Genomic DNA, 23,029 nt, shown 5'->3' on the forward strand with positions numbered 1-23,029 from the left:
CCCTTTCAAACGCTCTTTGCTAACACAGACACAATCCCTTTCCTTTGAGTCTTCTTGCAAAGGCCACAGCCAGAAACTTCCCACGTCCACTGAAGCAGCATCATTTTCCTTCAGAATTTTCTTAAAATCCCTGTCGATCTGGATGCTCTCGGGACACTTTTACTCAGAAAAGCCGCTACATCTGCCCACAGCGCGTTAACCAGAGCTGTCCCAGTTCAGCACTGGAGCACCAGCCCCAGGCAAGCTCAGACTTCAAACCCACTGCGAGGACATAACAGTGAGAGGGGAATTGGTTTGTTGTTGCTCAGCAATGCTGCGGCAGACAAGCGGAGGGAAAGACACAACACCTTCAGGTTTCTTTTGCCACTAATGCCTCTTTTATTAGTTTTTGTAACATCTACTTTGTAAAGAAATCCCGTAGCCAAAACTGAAACCTCTTTCCAGAAAACAACCTGACCCACAAAACAAGCTGCCAGCAAAGTAAACTTTGATTTAAAAATAGAATACAATACTCTTTAAGGATCATTAAAACTATTTCCTAGCTATACTTCCTACCTCAATGAATTGTGCTTTTTTTAAAGCACGGGCTACAAACAAGACACACATTTACAACAAAAACGTACTTGAAAGAGTTCTTGATACATTAGATCTGCTCCAAAATACCTGTGCAAATGTGTTGTCAACCCTGCGGGACGCCGCGCTCAGGCCTGGCTTCTCCTGTCCCAAACTCCGCGTCCTTCTGCTCCAACCCTGTCCCCACTCCGCGCTTTCAGCCCTGTGCTCATCCCCACCTGCTCCACGAGCTGGATGTCTGTACGTGTAGCCTCGTAAAAGGAACATTGCTCTTCAAAAAGGTAGTTTACTATGTTTGGGCCACTGCTCAGTCTTTATATGAGAAATGCTTTTCAAACTACTTAACAAGGCTTCAGTTCTGTTTTTTAAGAGTTGCAAACGCCACAGTTTTTACCCAGGAAATTATTTACAGCGTTCCAAGCAGCCTATTACTTTAGCTTTGCTTAAAAGAAGAGGCAAGGAAGGTCAAGAACCACAGGGAAAACGCTTTCAAAATTTAAAGCTGTCAAATAATTTATGGAAAGTCGCTGTCTCAAGACTCGCAAAATTTACTGACACAAAACCCAGACACTGGGAAAGTTCATTTCAAAAATCTCTAAATAAGATTGCTCACCATGAAGCAGCAATTTGAGATTTGCACTCTGGTGCCTTCCAAGGAACATACAGGAGCAGGTGCCAGCGCGGGGTTTTAAAACCAGCTTTTCTCTTTAGGTATTTGGGGCGAAATTCCCCAGCAGGTCTGTGCATTCTGCTGGGTCCTGGAGAACACGCACTGCAGGTTTGGGCTGGGAACTTCACCCCTGGAACAGCAGCCAAAAATAAAAATCTGTCTTGCATTTAATCCCAAATTTAATTTCTAATGGAAACCCAGGGAGTGTGGGACAAGCCCTGAGCTTCCAGGGAAGGCCCACGTACTTACAGCCGCAAACAGAACTCAGAGCCTGGGGGCCGTTTTTAGTAATTTTGGCACCCAGCAGGACTAACCTTTCGGCCTTGGCACAGCGTCCCACAACAGGGCACAATTCAGCAACTTTCTCTTCATGGCTCATATAAATCTGGTTTGTTTTAACTAGTAAGTCAGCTATAAAGCCACATAAACCCATCCAACAGGCCGACATCTACGACGTTGAGTCTGGAACTAAGTAGTCACTTAACAACCACCAGCCATATGTAGAAAGAGAACTGGTAGTAAATTGGTTTATTTAAACTCAAAAGAGGCAACAATAAAAATGTTAATTTGAAAAATGTAAACTAATTATGATTTCCTCTAAGTGCATGCATCGCCTTCCAGAAATCTCTGGGAGAGAATAAAAGAACAGGCAGACACAACCACTCGAACCATTAGGTGTTGTGGAATGTGTTACTTTTTACAATTATGCGGGGAATCCCTTAACCAAAGAAAGCAACTAAAGCTAAATGGGGCTTTTTGCAATAAACGCTCATTGCAGGCAAATCCTCTTTCAGGATCGCTCTGTCGCTTACAGCTACAGAATTTCGTTTTCTTCATCTGAGGAGAGCCCTTCGATTTCGTCTCTGTCTCCTCCAATTGCCATCCAGAAGGCTTTGGCCACCTAACAATAGGAAAAAAAGAGAAAGGGAGAAAAATTCCCCTCAAATGACTGAAGATTTTGCATTTACCATCCCAAAAATAGAAACTGAGCAGCAGCTGAATCTAGTAACCACGTTTCTAGGTCCAATGCTAATCCTCTCTGAAGTTATTTCAACACCACAGAGGCGGTTATTTAGAATTCAGGGAGGCAGGTGTAATAGAAAACTTGTGCTAATTAAGGCACAATTAAATGTTCTGTGAGATGAAGGCTCTTCCAGTGTCTGAAGCACAAGCTGGCGTGCACCCTCAGAGACTGCGAGGCCTTCCTAAGCTTTTTCTGGTGTTTCAAAATCTCCAGTTCTTGCGAGTTATCAGACAGTCTTCCCAATGACTGCGCGATTTGTTCTTACTCCTCCTAATGTAGGAACTCTGCAAGTCAAGTAACTATGGCTTAGAAAGGAAAACCCCATTTTTAATAATTTCAAGGCCAATTTCCAAACCTCACCTTTTCCGCGTGTAGTTTTCTTTGCTCATGAGGCAACGTTGCGGCTTTATCTGTGGAAAAGAACATGACTTAGGTTGTCAACCTCAAGAGGGAGCAGGGAGCAAAATGCCTGTTGCGTCTGTTTTTAGGGGACTATGAAGAAACAAGTTTAAGATCATAACAAAAAGAATCTTATTTAGTAAGGGCAACTGCAATTCCCAAACACCAGCAAGACAATGCTGCTGAGCACACTGGATTTCACCTCAAACGTTTGTAGCTTTAGGCGACAAGACTGGCACACAGTCGCAGAGCTGAAAAGAGAAAAGGTTTGTTTATAGAAAATTGTGTAGCGTTAGTTCACGGTGGACAAACCCAATGTGACAGCAGCCAGCTGGGCAGCACCTACTTCCTTCAAAAGCACTGTCAAGATGAAGGACAAATCGATGAAAAGATCAGCTACTGATAAAAAAACCTCCAATGGGAGAACAGGAATTTGTACAATCTTCCCATCTCCCACCCTGGCTTTCCTGGCTTGGAGTGACTAGAAGGGGCGATACAGCTGAGGACATCTCTCCCTGGTAAGTTACCTTTCATTTCTTTCAGCTTTGAAAAGAGCCTTTCGAAGTTCTCCAGGTCACTGTCTCTCGTGGTCAGGTTGGCTAACTCCTGAATGTCCATATCTAACATGGGATCTGAAATAAATGCATATAGATTGGTTTAAGGTAAATTCCTCTGTCAGCAGGTATGGAAGCCTTTCTGATATAAACAGTATTTTAACATCTGGAAATCCCACTTGCAAATTTCAACCCCACAGGAGAGAAAGAAACATTTAATTTACTGTCTGTTCATACAGACGGCTCACGGCACCATTACAGTGGTCATTAATTTTGATACATTACATTGCAAGAGTGTTTTTGAGTTCAACCAATATTTAAGGTTTCTTGCTTATTATAAAATGATCTGTCTAGGAACAGCCATGGAATAAATGAAAGAGTAATGAGACTATGCTTAGACCACAACTAACAACACCAACCCTTTAGGAGATCTCCACATACAACTTCTAAGAAATTCCCATCTCCTGGAAGGGTGCAAATATCTAAGGACCTATAGCTTAAAACACCTGAACATCTGAGGACTCAGCCCAGCAGAGTGTGGTTCATCTACCTCCTGCTGGGTCATACCGTAAGGATTTTTCTCTGCAACCATAAAGCTTGAAACTTGAATCACAATTTATTCTAAATATACACAATACACACATCAGATGTGAATGTTTCCAGGTGGTTGTGCTGCAGGCGCTCTGTCCTGTCTGAACGTGGGCCCATTTTTTCAATAAGAACACCTGCAGTCTAAACAATTAGTCTCTACTGGCTCTGGCAAGCGCATTTATGCCACAGTTTTCATGGAGAAGCAGCCAGTGGCCAGGGGTGTCTGCTCAAACAAACCTGTCAAGCAGAGAGAGATCTCACCTACGGAGCTGTCGATCTGCAGGTCGTCTGTGCCGGCTGCATCTTCTCTACTGTCTAACTGCGATTCTTCTCTCTCTGCTGCTGATGGATTGGCCTGGCAGGAAACAAATTAGATGTCAGAGCATCCAATAACGCACCCAAAAAGCATCATCAGCAAATCAGGTGCTTCCTGGCTTGACTTTAAAAACTTTATCTTAAGCTGTTACTTAATGCAAAACCTGTGTATTATGAAAACCAGATGTATTCTGAAAAGCCACTTTTGCAACGCTGTACATAGGTACCACATGAAGGTTTGTTGTTGTTTTTAAATAACACTATCCAGTGATAGTTTTTGTTTTGCACAAAGTGCTGCTCTTGGATATTAATGAAAACCGACATACTGAATGGAGCTTTTAATAATCTTTCCTCAGCTCCAGTGGGTTTTCTGGGGTAAAACATTTACACGGTGCTGAAGTCAGTGGAATCAACACCCAACAGCTTTATGCACTGAGCACACAACCAGCCATCGCCAGGTAAAATGAGGAGTTCTGAGGCAATATCCCAAAAACCAGCAAGCTCACAGCCACGAGGTCTCAGCTCCTACGAACAACTGTCTCAGGAGGATTTGTAAGAAAAATGCAGATAGTTTTGCAGACTTCAGAGATGTTTCCTTTAAAATCCGCTCCAGAAGGCTGTGAAGCACCCTTTGAGAATGGAGGAAAAAAACCAAAAGCTCCCACTACACCAAGTGTGACAATAGCAAAGAGCAACAGAAGAAACAGTACGAGCAAAGGACAAGAAATAGGAATTACTGTTTACTTGTGTATTTTGGTTCTCTTCTGACCCGATGCTACAGTTCGCACCTGCTAATGAACTGAGGAGACCAAAGCCCTGGGTCCTGTCTAAAAACAAAACGGCTGTTAGTTTGACAGAAAATGCAATATTTATTGCTCAATATTACCAACAGGGAATAGATGTGTAAGCCACAAGAGATGGGAGCTCTTTTTTTCTTCCTATTGGAAGTCACTGCTGTGTTAGGATTTAGTCTGGCAAATTTCTTCTGATGCCAAATGAGGCGGTTTTCAAAATCCAGAAGAGGCATTTGCTGTAAGGGACACTCAGCAGAGCCAGGTTCACCATCCATGGGAAGCGGCTCTGAGTTTGTGGTTAAATACAGGAAATGCATCGTCTCTTTTCTTAGACACATATTGTCTAAACAGGTGGAGCACTATGGTAACAGCAAAGGCCAGGTGTAAATATCTAATTCAGAATTCATGGAAAGACCCAGCCATCAAACCCAAGGTCTCTTGGCACTGCCAGGTGCTTTGGGTTTCCACATCTGCTGCCCTGCTGTGTATTTCAGTGTTATCTTAAAATCCAGCCTTTAAAAAAAAAGTTAATTAAAACCTAAAACTAAACAATCACCTAAGATAAAAGATGCAGCACAGTATTTTTAAATTAAACTGTTAGTATTTTTAAACTTCATTTTAAAAAAATTAAAATATATGCATAATAGGAGTGTTTTGTTTCTAAGCCATGTTTTCAGCTGGCCTTGCATTAAGTACTAAATATTCAGAGTTACACACGGGACTCAAGAGATTTTTCTGCAAATCTTAGTATTTTAGTCAATTAAAAAATAAATAACGTTAAGTTTTTGTACTACAACTAGCCAGGCAACAATGACTTGTGCCAGAAGAATGATTAATATCACTTAAAAAAAAAAAAAAAGTGTTCTGAATTATTACACTAATGACTAAGCTCCAGACTCAAATGTTGAGATGATGTAATTCTTATGCACTGTCCAAACTGACTTGCCATTTATATAAAAACCTCATCTTGAGGAGTCGAACATATAACTACAACCATCAGCTCTCTCGAAAACATGTAAACATGTCCCCATTAGTGAATTACTAAGACCTGAGTTCCTGTTTAATACTGTGTACTTGGGCTCACATGTCCTGTCCCTTTCTCCTCCCCGCTCCTGCTCCCCGAGCAGGTATTTGTTTCGATTGGCTGTTTTGTCCAGTTTTACTGCTTAAACGGATCACTCACCAAAGGTTTGGGAAGAAGTGAATCAGTCTGGCCAGACAAATCGCCTTAAAAAAGTTCAGTGGCAAGACGTGAAAGGCTGTGAAGTCCGCCAGCTAAATTAACAGGCAATTGAGCGATAAAAGATTGAGACTCACAACCCACAACAGAGGAGCTTCCCCGCGTTTCAGCAGGCTGAGCAAAGAGCTTTTGGAAAACTGTAAAGATGGACATTTAGCCAATTTCTGAGTCAGAATGTACTTGAGAGAGAACATTCCCACATTGGCAGGGAGGTGGATGAAGTGAGCTCATCACGTACCTCTTCCATATCTACAATTACAGCTCATCCCATCCAGAAAAATAACGGTGGCTCCATCCCCACCACCACACACATGTAACCTCAGCCAGCAGAATCACAAAACGTTGTCCCAGTTAGAACTGGAATCTACAGCAGGGATTGCTGGAAAGCAGCTATTTGTTTCTGGATCTGTGGTTAGGGAGGTGGCAGACAGAGCACTTGGTTGCAGGCACACCCTTGAAAAAGCCTTCCCATAAACCTTTTTATTGGATGTAAAAGTTATTTCATCTTCTGGGTGCAATTCAGGAAGCGGGTGATGCCTTACACAGTGTTCTTACGGCATCAAAGCCAAACATTATCTCACTCAACTTATTGTAATAGTTGGTGGCTCTGTTATGATGGTTTTTATACATTCTGACAGGTATTACTCATCAATGGCTGCAGAGCTCTGAGCTTGGGTTCAAAGTTCACCTATGTTCAACCCACTGCAAAATGTTTTCCACCGTCTTTATCCATTATTCCTCCATAGTCTGTCTCCAGCTGACCATGTGGTGACCCTGATTTCCACACAAAATTTGAATTAAAAAAGTCAAAATTAATGATTTGTTTAAATAACTAGGTTTAAATAGCTCCCCCTAATCAGGCTAATTATTTGTAAAGAGAGATGGGTTAATTGCTGGGATCACTCACACATGTTTAAGCAGGAAAACAGATCAGGTGTTTCTTTCAGAGGGCAGGGAGTTGTTTCTCTTCTTGCTATCCAGGTCAATCATCTTTGCTCCTTAAGGGCCAGCAGTGAACTGCTTTTGTGGGGGGGGAAGATGTTGGCTGAAGAACTTCTCATGTTTTTCTGCCCAAGAAAACCACCTGAATTCTCATAGTTCACAGAGCTCTGAGGCCTGGACAACCAGCAACTTTGTGCCAACTCCAAAACACAATTTCCCTCTGGAGACTCTCTGGTAAGACTGCTTGTTTTTCTTCTACTAGAGACAAACTGCTTTATTTACTTGTAAAGCATGTGGTGTTGATGTAGAGATGTTTATCATTTAACTACACCATACTTAACACCTATTTTTATGAACTGGTATGAAATGAATGTATTTGCATGCTAGAGGAAAAAAATTGAAAGGTTGGAAATTTTCTTAATAGGTGCACAAAAAAACTACTTCACAACTTCAGAAGAATTGTGTTTGGGTTTAAGATAAAACATCTTAAAATAACAGGGGCTTAATGCTTGTCCTTGAAAGGTGTCATTCCTCCTCTGTCTGTAAATTTAAATTCTCATACAAACAGCTGAAGTAAGGCAGTGCTGTAACACTGCCTTTAGGAATGGCTACACTTGGCAGTGCTATAAGCTTTTACTTCTACCCAAATATCTTATAGTCTATGAAAAAATCTTCACATGAAGTATGACTGCATGTTTTCTAAAGAGCCAGCAGTTATAGGTAGTTTGGTAGAAAAGCTAAAGTTTGATTTACGTGGCAGCCCGTTTCCAGGATCAGGAGGAAGCTGAAAACAAAAGATATGTTACAGGTTGTAAAAAGTTTTATTTTAAGTGCTCAACAATTTCCCTTTGAAGGCACAGTCAGGCTGCAACAGCTTCCAAATATAGTTCACTTCCTCAGGGGTTTGTAGTAACATGCATCGATGATGTGTGGTTTCTGCACTGTGGAGCTAGAAAATGTGGATTTTCAAGGAGTCTGACCTTTACAGAACACACTAATGATGCACAGGAATTTCCACCCATAAAGAACCAAACATGTGACTAAGTTCTGTTCTTCTATAATGTGGCATCTGTCAAATGCAGGAAATACGGTGTTAAGAAAACCATTTTAGCACTAGTGAGATACTTTATGCCATCTCAAATGGCTACGTATTTCTCAACAACAGTTACACTAAGTTAGAACCAACTTTCATCTCATTCTGCTGTGGTATGAGTAACACTCAAAAGGCTACCTTAAAAAAATAAACAAAAAACATTAAAAGTTTATCAGTTTTGCAGTTCTCATAGAGTAACCATCTTCCAGTTAGAACTAGCAGAAGCCTCTTCATACTTGAAATCATCACACAGTTAAAAGACATAGGGAGGAAGAAGCTGCAACAGTGGAAAATGGAATATGAGGGTGCAGAGAGACACTGGAAGGTTGGTAATGGGTTGAGACTTTGTAAAACAAGAAATGTCAGGCCAAGCACTCCACAAGAGTTTAATCTTCCTACATTTCCTGCACCAGCATGTGTTATCAGAAAGGCCATTAAAGGTTTTCAAGTAAATGGAAGTACCTATGCTTGCAATAACTCTGGGCTAGCCACAGCATTTCCTTTTCTATCAAGTCTAATCCTAAAGTGATGTTTGCAAAATTCTAATTCTTCTTGATAACCAGGTATCTGGGGTTGCCTGTTGTTTTTTTCTCTTTGTTTGTTTGGTTTTGGGGGGCTTGTTGTTGTTGTTATATGTTTGCAAAATAGTCTGTGGTCCATGTACTCAAGTGGGGTTTTCTGTAGGGAAGACAGTCCTTCTTGCAGTGCACTTAAAATGTTCTTCAACAGACATTTGAAATCACTTATTTGCTGAATCTCATCTCTGCATTTGCTGTTCTCATCCCTGCTTCAATTTTTCTTTTTCAAAAAACTAAAACAAATCTGGAATTTAACATTTCTTCTACACCAAACCATGTATCAGTCTCTAGATCAACCTGATAACAACTAGCTGTTTGCTGCTAGAGCTTGGTAAAACAAGCTTTTATTTTTCTTTGAAGTTTGAAGAGTTAGTGGAAGATTCAATTCAAATTCCTGGTAGACAGCAAGTTAAAAGTACAGAGGGAACAGGAACAGATGCTGAAACAGGAATATATCTCACTCATTTCCTGTAAGTTTCTCTGTGCATCAAGGGACAAAGAATGCAATACCTGGAACTCTACTATTCTATCTAAAAGGCTGACGAGTGCTCTATTCTCCAGCTGCTGAGGCAGTGGCAGTACCACTGTAGCTGCTCAGTTTAAACTTTTGCCAAAAATATGAAGCCCTCCAGGCCTTGCATTCTCCAGAATTCATGTAAGAGGAATCTGTGTTACCTACCGCTCTTCATGACTACGTTGGACCACACGTTGGCATTTAAAGCTTGTACAATTCGTTTCACTCCAGTGGACTCTGGAAAATCATCTAAAACAAAAGACAAAGACATTTCACTCCTAACAACTAGACCACAAACCATTACATGCCTGAAAGTAAGAAGATGTGTGTGTGAATGCTTGTCCTATCTTATCGCGATATAAATTACTACTTTTGTTTGGAAACACGGATTTCTCGCCTTTGCTTCACGAGAGGCCAAACAAAACTAAATTAATAGCTAACTTCGTAGTCTACGCTTCCAAGTATGAATTGTTAGCCCTCAGCCATTTGTAGAGAAATCTAAATTCTGAGTGGTGTTTTGTTAAATATTTAGCATGAGGCCTACTTTGTTAAATAACATACAAGTACTAATAGGCAATTTTTAAGTTGCTGTTAAAAGTAAGGCATCGTTTACCCCAAGGTCTTTTAGAATGCTATATGACTTCAAAAGGGGGTGTTAAAAATACTTTTCCATTCTTTAGAAAGTAAAGAACTTCGGACAACCATTTTAAAAAGGTGTGATGCTTGTTGAAAATTAAAATGATCACTGTAAAGCTATGTCCACAATATGTAACTCCAATTGTTCCAGTAATCCTGTGAATTACAGTAACTTGAAAGACTAGGAAAAGCATTATTTGGACTTCAACGCATTTACTGAATAGATCTGTCACCACTCTGTATAAAGTCAGTTTTCCCATTTCCTCAGTTTAGTCAGCTTCCCATGTTTGTGCAGGTCTCACAAAGTGATAGGGAAAAATAAAGAAAATAATCAGCCCTTTGGATACGAAAATGAGATTGCTTAAAAATCAAACTCATCTAGGATGACTCAGGGACAGGTGCAGTAATTGCAAGTGCCTTTAAAAAAAAATTTAAAGCTGTCTATGACCTGTTTGATCAAATATTTTGCCCTCTATGACACTGCTGTTTGGTTTTGTCTCAGTTTAGAGTTCTTAGTCTTACTGCACAAACTGTGTAGTCGTAGCAAGAGCTCCAGTTCATTTGTGATGAGCTGCCAGAAAGTGATAATTTTTAAGCAGATACTGGCCCAGTATGTTTACTGTATCCATTTTATCTTTTGTAATTCACACAGCATGTTTACAGGCTAAATAAGTTACTCACTAGAACACATTTCCTCCTATGCATGAGTCACAGTGAATCAACTATCATATTAAAAAACCTAGGAAAGAACACAGATCTTAATACTCCAAAGATTAACATCCTGAGTTATTATTATTCCCATTACTTATATTCTTTAAATAGTAAAGAGCTCGCTCTTTACAACAATTATTCAATAGAAAAATAACTTGATTTAATGTTACTAGTATTTCCTTTTAAAGCACTTCATAAGATAACTTTAGTCTAAGGGGTATCCACTTCTGATTTTTCTGGTTTCTACAAATTAGAAATATGTGTATCCCTCCCTGACTAACAAAGTACCAAAAAGCAATGCACCTTTAAAGACATGGTGGGGGAAGAAGTGGTGGTTTTAACTACTCAAGATACAACTCTTACCTAGGCCCTTAAAGGGGGAAGGGGTGGGACTTGAGTTCTAGCTTAAGACTTAAGACTAAATTATTTTTGGTGACAGCTACATATTTGGTAAACCTGAAATAGAGCAAATGTCAGTGACTAATTCCACCAGCCTGGAAATGGAGTCAGTTGCCTCATTTTGGCTCTGCAGAGGTAAGATGTTAACACTTTTTTGTATCACTGAAATGAGAAGATAAGGCTGATGCTGATAAGGCTGTCAGGAAGTGCACAGTCACCTTTCAAGAGTGGAACATCACATATCACGCTTCTGACTTTGCCTGATGGGTTTTTTCAAGTTATAAACACATGGTCAGCCAGTGATTTTGAAACTGGTTTATTTCCTGTGTAGCAGTACGTGATATTCTGAAATGTTTTAAACAATCTCCCCTTTTCAGCCTATCATGTCACCATATGAATAATGTCGTTCGTTTCTTGGTATGTACAATGGGTTTTAAAAGTCTTTTTAAAAAAAGATGTTTTATTGCCCTTGTGCATCTCTCTGATTCTTTGCTTTTTTTTTTTGCAAAGTAGAATATAAATGCTTCTAATCTATCAATACAGTCCTAGGATTAGTGCCAGAAAAAGCAGCAGAAATTATTTTTATGTAGGTGATACATAAACAGCAGCTGTATTTGGGAGGAGACAAACAGAATTTCTTGCAGGAAATGACCTCCTCCTCCTGACCTTTTACAGCTGAGACTAAGCCTCACCAACTGGGAGCATTCCATGCTGTAATCATGTAGCACATCAAGTTATACCCCTTGCAATTGTTTAGAAGGTATTTTGGTGTGCTCTTGCATTCCCAAAATTAAAACAGTAGTAGCAGTCCTACCATCTTCATCAGGCAGTTCCTCAGGGCTGAGTTCTACCAGTTCGAAGCCATGTTTGATGCACCATTCTTGAGCTTTCTGTCTGTTAACACCTACAATTGGGAAACAAAAACTTGTACTGAACATACACATCTGACACTAATATCAGTAGTTGAATCTTAAGCTACATTCTATTTCCTCAAAGTTGTCTGCTTATTCTGGATTGCATGGGGAAAAAATATATAGTAGCTGGCATGGATTTTCCCTTCACTTTGAATGTGATCCCCAAAACTCCAGTTAAACTCCTTCTTTGAATTGTTTTTGGTTTTGTTTTCAAATACCACAAAATCAAATGGCTTTGCAGTGGGTACTCAAATGGAAATGTAAGTGAAGTGCCACAGTGAATGAAGACTTCTGTTAACTCCAGGTTTGAATCCAAATTAAGTTACAGTGTCACCTCTGCACCCTACAGCTTGCTGTGGTGTTGCATATGCTACTCTAGAACCAAAGCAAACATGTGCCTTTATTGTCCAAACAGTCAAAAAAGATGAACATAGTTTCCACTGTAATTAAGCAACCAGCAGTAATCATTCTTCACCAGAAAGGATTATGCATATCCAGAAATATTAATACCTTTTAATTACTTTACAGTGCACACTGGTACACTAGGAAGGGGATACACAGAGTTCATTTTAAGCAAGCTTGTAAAATTCTGATTCAGTTTTAACCACAACTAGCTTAAGACTCTTCTGTTCCTGGTTGCAGGAGTGACCTGGTTCTTCTCAATTAAATCTCAAAGTTGGTCAACAAAAATATTTTAAGAAACAATTGCATTAACTAGAAAATAAATTATCAGGCAAGGTTAGTAAGTCTAAGTCAGGGTGAAAATTCTTTAGGTTTCATACCATTTTCAGATACTCTGTTACAAACCAGGATCATGACTTCTGGTAACCACTCTTCCACTAGGGGAAGCCATTCGGAGACACTATCAAGTCCAGATTTCTAAAGCGGGGGGGAAAAAAAGGTCTTTGTGATACATCCTCAGATATTTGGGTTTTAAAATCATTACTAGTATTAGAATAAAAGCAATGAAATTCGGAAATATACTAGGTTGCATATCAAGTATGTTTAAAACATTTGTGTTCTAATCAGAGGAGCTGATTTATACACAACTTCCTTCTGATTCTTGACTTATTTTACAGATGAGTTAATCCTATTGCCTTGGACTTCCCTTTCATGTTTAATATTAATTATGCAATCTTAGTGTAGACTAGGAAACAATTTTGCTTAAGGCTAATCCTAAGTATTTAATTTTAAGAATATCTTGGGTTTTAAGGGTAGCTATGCCATCATCTACATTAAAGTGGATGTTATGGGGGCTGGTGAACTACTCCACTTGCTCTAGTTTATTCTGAGACAGCCCTTGAGATGTCTGGTAAAAGGTAACTTTGCCAAATGTGTAGTATGTACCCTTTCCCACCTATGGTATAAAAACAGCTCCTTATTTAGAGTACTTTTTTGTTTCAGAATCTCTCTGGCTTTTGCTGAAGCACTGTTTTCACTACTGCCAGATTAGTAGAAACAATTTTGGGTAAAATGATAGCACCAAATCTTAGGTTTAGCTTCCTCACTCTTGGCTTTCCTGAAGCAGCCTTTCTAAATGAGTATCAGCCAGGAGTGAAGCTGGAGGAGGATTTGCCTAAATTAGTGGCATTTTTGCATCTTGAAAACCTCTCTTCCAGCTGGAGTATAATAGTAAAAGGGAAGGAAACTGCTGCTGTGGTCAGCAGGTATAATTTAACATTGATTTACTAACAATTAAGAGAACAGCCTAAAAGGAATGGATGGCACAAGATGAGGAAAATATAATTTGTGGTTATCACTGTGATAAGGCAACTATATCATACAGACAAAGCAACATAATGAAGCAGAAGAGTCTTACTATTGTGCTGTCGAAGTACACAACAAATGCTTGCACGGATTCAGCAATATCTGCAGTAACAAGAAATGCGTTTGGTACTACACAGAGGTGAATATCTGCAGAGTAATATTTATTATCTATTGTCCAGGGGTAGAAATGCACTTTTCCACTTGTAATTGCACCCGCAGCAAGGTCATCTTTTCCTGTGATACCTGTATAAAAGAAAATTAAAGAGGCAGATGATAAAACAAGCATGAAGAAAATAATTTGTCTAGAGAAGCTTGGTACAGTACCAATATAGGGCCATCTTTATTTACTATAATAAAACATATGTTAAGATCTTCAGAAATTTGAACTCAATTTGTTACTCTGTCCTAGAGTTTACTTAGCTTTTAAAAGAGTTTATTACTGAGCTTTAGAAATAAAATATGGTAAGGGAGCTCTTCAAAAAGCAAGTCTTTTTTTCCTGGAAATGCCTTTAAAAGTGTCAGCCTCAAACTCACTACCTGTAAACAGAATGTATGGAGAGAATACCTTGACTTTATTACAGCAGCAACAAACCCTGCTTGTTCATTCAGATGTAAAGAACCGTTTGACTGTGACCAAAACCTGAAGGTAACTAATGAGAAAATAAACCAAGTTACTACAATTCCGTTGTAATTCCCATTAAATTCCACGTAGGAGTTCAACAATTAAAATCCCCGTCCGTGCTTTGATAATGTGATGTTGAACGCTGCCCTTCGGAGTGCACACTCGCAGTGTGGCAGCCACCCGCTGGAGCTGAATTACGGTTAGAGCAGAGCAGAGGATCCATCTGTATTTAAAATACCTCGCTGGAATGGGCAGAATATCTTGGTCAAGCTGGACAAACCTATGGATGCTTTAAAACACAGGTCAATTTTATATAAAAATAACTGAGCCCTCTAAAATCTCTTTGGGTATATGAAGAGTTAAAAAAGTATATGGATTTTCTAAAATCTTAAGGGTCTTATCTTAAAGGTACTGAGACAGTTCCTGGCGATGCTAGAACAGGCTGCTCCCCAAATAGTCTGGACATGAATTTGAAATTCTGTGTATCTTATCACAAAAAAAAGGCAGGAAAAACTTTCTGTCAAGGTTGCCATAGAAAGGTTCAATGATGTGTTTGGGGTTTTTTTTGTAACTAACTGCAAAGTCTGAGAAATCTAACTGGTGAATAAGCGGGATGCACAAGGCTGCACAAAGCCACCCAAGCAAGAAAACAAAAGGAAAGAACTTCTTACAAAAGATTTCCAAAAGCTGATATGAAAGAACTTTCACATTTGCTTTGTAAGTGGGTTTGCTTTATTTTTTTTTCCTCTACAAAAGGCTCCATGGACAAATTTAGGCCTTAAAGTACTGCTAGAAGAATTAGGACACATCCCATTTCCTGCTACATGCTACAGGTCCTGTATTTTAAGGAGCCTCTGCCATCCTTTTGTGCTTCTGATTACCCAGCATTCATCCCAAGAGATTTTGCCAATCCCCTGTGAAATTTCTCTCCCAGTAAAAATGGATATTGCGCACTAAACTCAAGGGACTGCAGGAACTTTGGGAAAGGATTCAGACTTGTTATGGCTCAGGGTTGTAACAAATTACCACAAAACAGCCTGATTACTCATGGCAGGAAACTAAACACAGTTTAGGTATCTTGTTAATAGTTCTCTTCCACAAAAGTCACTCAGACAAATTAGATTTTGGCCTTTCGAGTAAACAAGCAGAAACTACAAAAGAAATAGAGCCTGCAACTCAAGTTGTCAAGGATATATTCCATGTTGGAACTAGTTTTAAGGATTACATTTGCCACCTCTGGATTCCAGAAATTTATTTCCAAGATAGCCTGTATTTTAACGAGACGTAAATTCAGCCAGAATAGTTCATATCTAATTTAGAGAGTATCCATTGGAATAAACCCCATTAAGTTTTATTTGGATACAGAATAAACTAATTAAAAAATAATATGGCAAAAGGAGGTGGCTTGTCAAACTAATCTCCAGTGACTTACTCATTTTTAAACTCCTGAGTCATTCAAAGTGTCAGTGGTTTGCCATCCAAAGGGCCTGGAAAACCAACTGCGTCACACTCTGACCACAACAGTAGGCAGGACCTACTGGGCTGACTTAATGAGCACAAGTGGCTCATTTGGATGACAGGAATGCAAACAGACTCCAAATGCACCACCATTAAAAACATACACAGAAAAAGTTCATGCCACAAAAGAACGGTGCTTAGCGACATTCAAAAACAGGATTTAGAGTTCAGGATCCTCTAAGAAATACGGCAATTACTAATGCTGGACACATCTTACTGAAATAACTTTTACAGTCTTACCAATAACTGCTGAATACTCATTAAGATATAATGTATTTCAGCATCCCGTGCGTCTTTAGAACTTTAGGGCAATAGAAGCTTCCCCTACAGTGAATTATTTGAGGCCAAGGGCCAAACAGACCATTTCTAAGCTGGCTGTGGTATCATCCTGGGGTCGTTACCTCTTGCATATGTTGGCACCACTCACCTCTGCAACTTTCTGCACTAAAGCTGACCCACAATGAGATCACATTTGGCCTCAGACGATTCTCCTCCTCCAGTTTAGCCCAGTTCATGGCTCACTTTGCCTGCTTTCTATCAGAAAACTATTTAAGAACACAACAGCAACTGACACAGGAGATCAGTTCATGGCTCAGTCCAGTAACCGATAGTGGCAGGTGTCATATGGCTCAATGAACTTCCAAATTTCTGCAAAATGTCTCCAGAGGAGAAGTTATTTTACTTCCAGGCAGTCAGTTACCAACTGATGTTTTTCAGCAGGCTGATTAGTTGTGTCCCTTCTTCAATCACAAATATCTATGATTTTTAATGAAGTGGGCAAAATTCCGACCAATAATTCTGGAAATTAATTTCAGCTATTTACATGAATGCTCATTTTACTGACTTAAACTTGTTGATTTTGAATTTTGTGAGTTTGCATATAGACAAGATAAATCAAACAGTGGTTCAGATGACAAGAGGACATTGCAAAATTGTAAAATCTAACATAATGCCCTTTTTGTAATGGAGGCTTTGTAAGTATTCTCTAAGTGCAAGGTAGCAACTGCTTTTAAAAAAGGAAAACTGGAGACCAGGAGTAACTTTTCAGAAAAACAGCTGAATAATAATCAAAGAACGAGATGCAGATATGTTGCCTCTTCCAGCCATGTTCTCTGTTCTCTAATACTCAACTGATATTTAAGCACTTCTACTATATTGTGTGTTTAAGAGTAATGTGTTTTCAGAATCATTACAACTCCTCTTTGCAGTTTGGTTGTGTGGTTTGTTTTTTTTTTCCTAAGGGGTGAAGGTATTTATCTCTCTTCCTAGTGTTTTTCAGATTGAGTACATGCTATAAGAACATAATTCAGTTTTCTACAATGCCATCTGTGATCACAAATCCTTGTAGTTGGTAGGTGCACCATGTAGTTCCCACATTCTGGGCCTTGAGAGCCACCTGGTGGAAAACACCATAAAAAATACTCCTGCAAATTGCACAAGGAGTAAAGAAAGCCCAGAAACATGCATTCGGTGTAGATATTTTGTTGTGGGGGAGGAGTGGTAAACAGTAAAAAAGAGGAGGAAAAAAAATCACAACAGACAGTATGTATCTGGCCAGCATTTTTAAAAATTAAAACAATCTTATTTGCTCTTTTAATTTGTGATAAATGTATCTAAGAGAAGAGCCAATTCTACTCAGTGCATTTTAAACAGCTTCATTTTGCCACGGTATCTAATGAAATAAAGAACCGGGTATCCCACGGAAACCTGAAAGACTAAAAAATATCAAGCAAATGTACCAAAATATTTTCCTTATCCTCAAGCCATTTCCTACTTAATGGGAAGAAAACACTGGAAAACGCCTTGTAATTAGCCTGGAAAGTTCTGGCAGGCAGCAGGAGAAATCAGTTCTTCTACACCTCCTCACAGTGAAGACTCTACACAGCTTCTTTCTACTTCAAAACAGATTTTCCTAGAAAGAGTACATACCAGGGAAATCCAGAAGCACAGCAGCAAAAGCAGGGCTAACGCTGTTATCAGGCGCTTTTTTTCATGTTTTTCTTATAGGCTCAAAACCCAACTGCTACATGGATCCTACCAAACAACGCAGTATTTAACATATTGTGCCATAATATATCTCAAACACTGTACTGCCTCTCGGGAGCTCATATAATGGTCTTCTTGAACTAAACCATTATTAAATAACTATTTAACCTGGTATGACACTTGAATGCTGTAAAAGCACAAGTTTTGAGAATTGCACCAGCATTTCGTTTAAACTCCCCAAAACCTCTTCAGCCCAGTGTACTTTGGCCTTGTCCTTGAATGTTTTATGATGTTTGTTCTGGGTATGCTCCTGGATTTGATGTAATTTCACTTGTTAGACAAAGTAGGAACTTAAAATTCTCACAGTATTTATTTCAGTAAAGGATCATCTTTCTTTCAGGAAGATTTTAATGTCTTTTGTGAAACAACTCAACAAGAAGACACAAAGATTATCTGTCAGACTCCTATTTTGGTACTGGAAAACAGTGGAAGCCTGGACATGTCAAAGTGAGTACCATTTTAAAAAAAAAAATCTGAAGTTTTAAGAATTTCTCAGCTTAAATAACATTCCAATGAAGCTTTTTGCTCCCCTTTTTTACTTGTTTAATTTCACTATGAGAATTAATCAAAGGGAAGCTGCAGGAACCTTGAATAATTCCTTCCAATTTCATAGAATCACAGAAAGGTTTGGGTTGGAAGGGACCTTACAGATCATCTAGTCCCAACCCCCTGTCATGGGCAGGGACACCTTCCACCAGACCAGGTTGCTCAGTACCCTGTCCAGCCAGGCCTTGCTTATACCTTCACTCAAACTAAGAACAAGATTTTACGCAAACATATTATGCTTTGGTATGAAATCTCCTTAAATAATTCCGTATCAACGCAGCTGCTTTGACAGAGCCATCTTTGACTGCAGACTTTGTGCTGTAATTCTTGTTCCACAACGTGGTTTAATGAGATGGAGGGAACTGGTCCCGGGGGGCAGCCCTGTGCTTTATCAGGCTTCTAAAGAAGATCTCTCCAAAACTGCCAAAACCCCAAAAAAGTGGTTGGGGCTGTTGGTAAGAGATACATCTTAGTGTGTACATCAAACTGTTCATACCAGTTCCCTAAAAAACAAAGCTGTACTAACAGGCTGCAATGGTAAACCCATCAATATCTAAACAGCTTCTTCCTGGAATTCCCCTGATTTCAAAATTACTAAAAAATCCACCAAAGTTTTCTCTACTATCAGGCCTTATTTTCATGTTCCCTTTTTCAGGCCATAAAGGGGGGAAGTGTGTTCCAAGAAAACCACTTCCTATAGAATGATTTCTATGTATGTGATACAGAGTAAGTGTAATCTACAATTCTGACAAGTGCTGAAAAAAAGAATTCCTTTAGCTTTCCCTTTTTGGTGCTTCTGCCTTGGGCCAACAAATGGTCTAATGCATGAAAGCAAGCTGAAGCAAAGCAAGAGCAGAGACCAACCAGGAATTTTAGAAATTCTACCATCCTTGAGGTTCAATGAAAAGATGAAACCAGAGGGACAGTACTTAGTCTGCTTTTGTTTTCCCTTTGCCAATATTCCTAAGCCACTCTGGTTGCTTCAGTTTGTGCCCCTCGTGTTCTAGAGGCCGCCTGGGCCACTGACGTGTCCTGGTGAAACAAAATCGGTTTTGTACCGGATGTGTGAATGACCAGAACACTCAGCATCAGTGAAGCTTTATGGTCTCATGAATATGGTTTTCATTTGTTGTTGAAGAAAGTGTTATTTCTTCTACACTGGTCAGGGTACTGGGCCAGCTTGCCTAGACTATGCTTTGGCAAGAAAGCTTGGACTAGATGATCCCTGTTGTCCCAACCTGGTATTCTATGATTTTGTTTTAGTCAGCCTCAAGGCAATTCTTGAGTGATTTAGTCCAGGTATAACTTACAACTTTATCCACACCTAAGATAGGGCCAGTGGGTAATAACAGGTTTGGTTTCCTTGTTTCCCTGTCGCCTGTGGTGGTGATACCGCCTGCTCCTTGGTGTCAAAGGGCACAAAACACAATCTGCGGGTCTACGACGCCTCTCTTCAATAGCTTATTTCTTTAAAGCAATCAGGAGGCCCCTGACGCTCTCAAGAGTAGATGGTTAAACACCACGGGCCCGGGGCAGGCAGGGGCCCTGTCAGGGACCGGTGCGTGAGGGGGGAGGAGCCGCCCCCTGAGGGCCCGGGCCCACAGCTGCGGGCAGGCCAGGCCGGGGCCCCGCGGCGCGGCGGCGACTCACGTTTGACGAGCTCCTCGGCGTTGAAGCCGCCGGCGCAGCTGGTGACCAGCGCGAAGGGCCCCGCCGCCGCCATGGCGCCCGCCGCCGCGCCCCTTCCGGCCCCGCCGCTACCACCCGGCCGCGGGGAGGGAAGAGGCGGTGAGCGGGCGAGTCCTACAAGGGGAAGAGCGGGCTCAGCCCCTGTTTGACGTGCCCTCCCCCCCGCGGCGAGGCGGATGGTGCGGTCCGGCTCGCGCGTCCCGTTGCCAGGGCGAGGGCGGCAGCCGCCATGGCCGCGTTCGCGGGGCGGGAGGCGGGAGCCGGCCCGGTGCAGGTGGGTCCGGGCAGCGCCCAGGCGGCCCCGTCCTTCCCCAGCAGCCGCGACGATGAGCCCCCGCAGAGCCCTTCTCCTCGGGGAGGGCGCCTCTCCCCTGGGCTGAGGCGCGGGCGGCGCGGCCTGTGAAGCTGCCGCTGCTGAGGGGACTGGCGGGCTCAGCCCCGCGTGAGGGAGCGGCCGCGGGGATGCCTGCGAATTTTGGATAAGGGCTTGGGCTTTAGAAATGTGATAATACTTAGCATCGTGCGACCTTGAGCTTTTTTGGCTAACACACTTTAAATATACATTTTTGACCTGAGTTGATGTGATCCCCTCACAGGCTGCCTCTACTTTTCAGACCCTCATTAATGCTTTCGAGATTTCTGTAGAGTTCAGGCATCTGCACCAAGAGAGATGTTTGAAATGCGTAAGGAAACATCGTTCCTTGGCAAAGGGCATCAGTCCCGAAGTTTATTGCCATTGTTTTGTGAGATTTGTTTTAAAATTAAGAGTTTATTCAGGCTTTCTGCAATCTATGGCTTTAAAACCGTTTGATTTTTATTCTCTTATTTGATGAAGTACAGAAGTATGGGAAATGCTGCTGCATAATCCCACGTGTTTTGGTTATGGGTATGATGTTTTGTCATAACTTGCTTTTTAGGTTCAAGAAGACCTTCACAAGCTTAAAGTGAAAAATATCAACTTGGAAAGAAATGTAGAAGCCGTGGATATTAGTGACCTCGGGACAGTAACTGAGAGAACTGAACTTGGGCTGAGAGTAAGTAAAATAGAGCAGATCCAGAAGATGATTCAGTTTTTGCCATCTCTGTCAGTAATTTATTAGAGTACATGAGGCCATGTATTTGTCATTCTGCAAGATCCCTTCCTGATTACCAATGATGGGATTCACCTGACAGCACGATTCAGAATGACGGTTTCCTTTCGAGTCGTCAGAATTAACTGATCTTGTGCCCATTAGCCAGAATCTGCTTTAGTCCAACAGAAGCACAAAGCCTATCAACTTTTCAGTCAACTGAAGATCTGGATTGCTAAATTAATGGAGTTAAATAGATTAAACAAGTTGTCTAAACATTATTTTTTATCTCTAACAGAAATACACAGAAAATTATTTAAATACTACAAACAGACAAGTGTTAACTATTTCTTCTACTGATAATAAAGAAGTACATTTAAGAGAGTCCCCTAAATGGTAAGTGAAACAGCTGTTTTATTGCAGAGACAAATGTAAGCAGCAAGACAGAAAACCTGTGGTATCAGAATCCTGTAAAGCAAATGGACCAGATGAGGTTATTTTGCTCATTTGCTGTTTTGCTTTAATTTTAAGTTAAATAAAATACAAAAGTAAATGCAGTTCTAAGTAGCTACTACAACCTTCTGCTAACTCTTGTGATTATTTTTTTTTCCACTAAATGCAAATTTAAGTAGAAATGCAGTCTTTTGAATTCAACCAGATGGAAGCAGTATGAGTTTAATAGGTAAACCAAAGGAATTTTAGAAAACCTCACTTTTTTTTTTTTTTCCTTTCTAAATCAGGGGCCTTCATTTTGGTGCTTCTCAGAAACAGCTTATTCTACCACGAGTACCTGTTGAGCCCGTGACTGCATTACGCATTTCTCAAGGTTCACAGGTCTGAAATAAGATACTGCTTATTCTGCCAGAGACCATGTTAAATGTGTAGACTGGTGTCTAGTGGGTTACCGGTTGATCCCATTCTTTATTTCCACACCCCCTGCCCCCAAGCATATTGTTAGAGTTCTGAAACCAGATGTTTGTTTTGCTTTAAGGTCCCAGTCTTGCAAATACCGTCTGCTTAACTGTGATTCTGCAAGTAATGTGTGTAAAATAGATGGAACTATGTCTTGGAATAGCATGAGCACAGATACAAATGTTTGTGGTATTTGAGACTAAAAGTGATTCCCTTTTTAGTTTTTGCATGAAAGACATGCCAGATGTGGGAAAGGTTTCGGTAGGGTGGTCACCTCTCTGATAAATGTAGCTTTTCTCCTTGAAATCCAATTTTTTGCTGGTTTTACGAATGAAATTCCTGTAAAGTCATTTAAAGCCTTCTTAAAATGTTTGTATCTGAAGTATTTTTGCCATTTTAGTATAAGATGTGAATTTTGACTGGTGCGTTCAAGGCGGTTTCCTCAAATATATTTTAAAAACAAATGAAGGTAATTAGTTGAATTGTAAAATACCTGTTTTTACAATTTTGGGTTATTACTGTTTAAATTCAAGGAACCTCTGAGGGAAAATCTTAAGAAGAGGTTCTCTGTAGTTTTAGGACCATTACCAGAAGGTAGGGATGGAAGCTACTTGAAGTGACATAACCAGGATGAGCAGCTTAACACTTATTGCTGATTAGCTTTGGAAAAGAAGTCCCAATATGAACTAGTATTAAAACATTGCTTACTCTTGAAGTGATGGATAAGGCATAATGAGATCTCTGATTGTTTTTTTTTTTTCCAAGTCATATTCCAACCCTATCCTATATGAATACACTTATTGTGAGGAACAATTATCAGAGTTCAGCTACTTTGTAACCTCTGTATTATCGGTGGTCTTTCAACTCCTCATGTACACCAATGAGCTTAATTTACAGGAGAGCACATGCTCT

At 40.3% G+C, this 23,029-nt stretch overlaps 2 protein-coding genes across 4 annotated transcripts in view; one reads left to right on the top strand and one right to left on the bottom strand.

Annotated features, from left to right (window-relative positions):
* Positions 1–937: 937 nt before the first annotated feature.
* AAGAB (alpha and gamma adaptin binding protein) lies at positions 938–20,187 on the bottom strand. Of its 3 annotated transcripts, XM_080351527.1 has the most exons (11): positions 20,097–20,187; positions 13,767–13,957; positions 12,730–12,826; positions 11,848–11,937; positions 9,453–9,536; positions 4,871–4,953; positions 4,073–4,166; positions 3,194–3,298; positions 2,628–2,677; positions 2,056–2,144; positions 938–1,373 (listed from the first exon to the last, which is right to left on the bottom strand). In XM_080351527.1, exons 1-10 carry the CDS (start codon positions 20,167–20,169, stop codon positions 2,058–2,060), a joined length of 954 nt encoding a protein of 317 aa, XP_080207653.1. In that variant the 5' UTR covers positions 20,170–20,187; the 3' UTR covers positions 938–1,373; positions 2,056–2,057. The 3 variants fall into 3 exon arrangements, with proteins under 3 accessions (XP_080207653.1, XP_080207652.1, XP_080207654.1); XM_080351526.1 differs by lacking the exon at positions 938–1,373 and having other exon boundaries at positions 1,656–2,144; XM_080351528.1 differs by lacking the exons at positions 938–1,373; positions 2,056–2,144 and adding an exon at positions 2,869–2,917 and having other exon boundaries at positions 2,639–2,677.
* A 124-nt stretch (positions 20,188–20,311) lies between these two features.
* IQCH (IQ motif containing H) overlaps positions 20,312–23,029 on the top strand; it is a gene marked incomplete at both ends in the record, with an annotated part of 65,898 nt that continues 63,180 nt past the window's right edge. Inside the window, 5 exon segments of the mRNA XM_080351017.1 lie at positions 20,312–20,345; positions 20,348–20,409; positions 21,053–21,169; positions 21,504–21,601; positions 21,946–22,039. Of these exon segments, the coding sequence (XP_080207143.1) occupies positions 20,312–20,345; positions 20,348–20,409; positions 21,053–21,169; positions 21,504–21,601; positions 21,946–22,039 (405 nt within the window).

Source organism: Nesoenas mayeri (genome assembly GCF_963082525.1).
Source record: "Nesoenas mayeri genome assembly, chromosome: 11".
Classification (NCBI taxonomy): Eukaryota; Metazoa; Chordata; class Aves; order Columbiformes; family Columbidae; genus Nesoenas; species Nesoenas mayeri.

What these genes read in the sequence shown, in the direction of transcription:
- AAGAB (XM_080351527.1), bottom strand. Translation starts at nt 20,169, where the DNA reads ATGGCGGCGGCGGGGCCCTTCGCGCTGGTCACCAGCTGCGCCGGCGGC. An exon ending in CGCCGAGGAGCTCGTCAAAC is followed by an intron (nt 13,958 to 20,096) that starts GTGAGTCGCCGC and finishes TCTTTTATACAG; the next exon opens with GTATCACAGGAAAAGATGAC. An exon ending in CAACGTAGTCATGAAGAGCG is followed by an intron (nt 4,954 to 9,452) that starts GTAGGTAACACA and finishes TTTTGTTTTTAG; the next exon opens with ACAGGACCCAGGGCTTTGGT.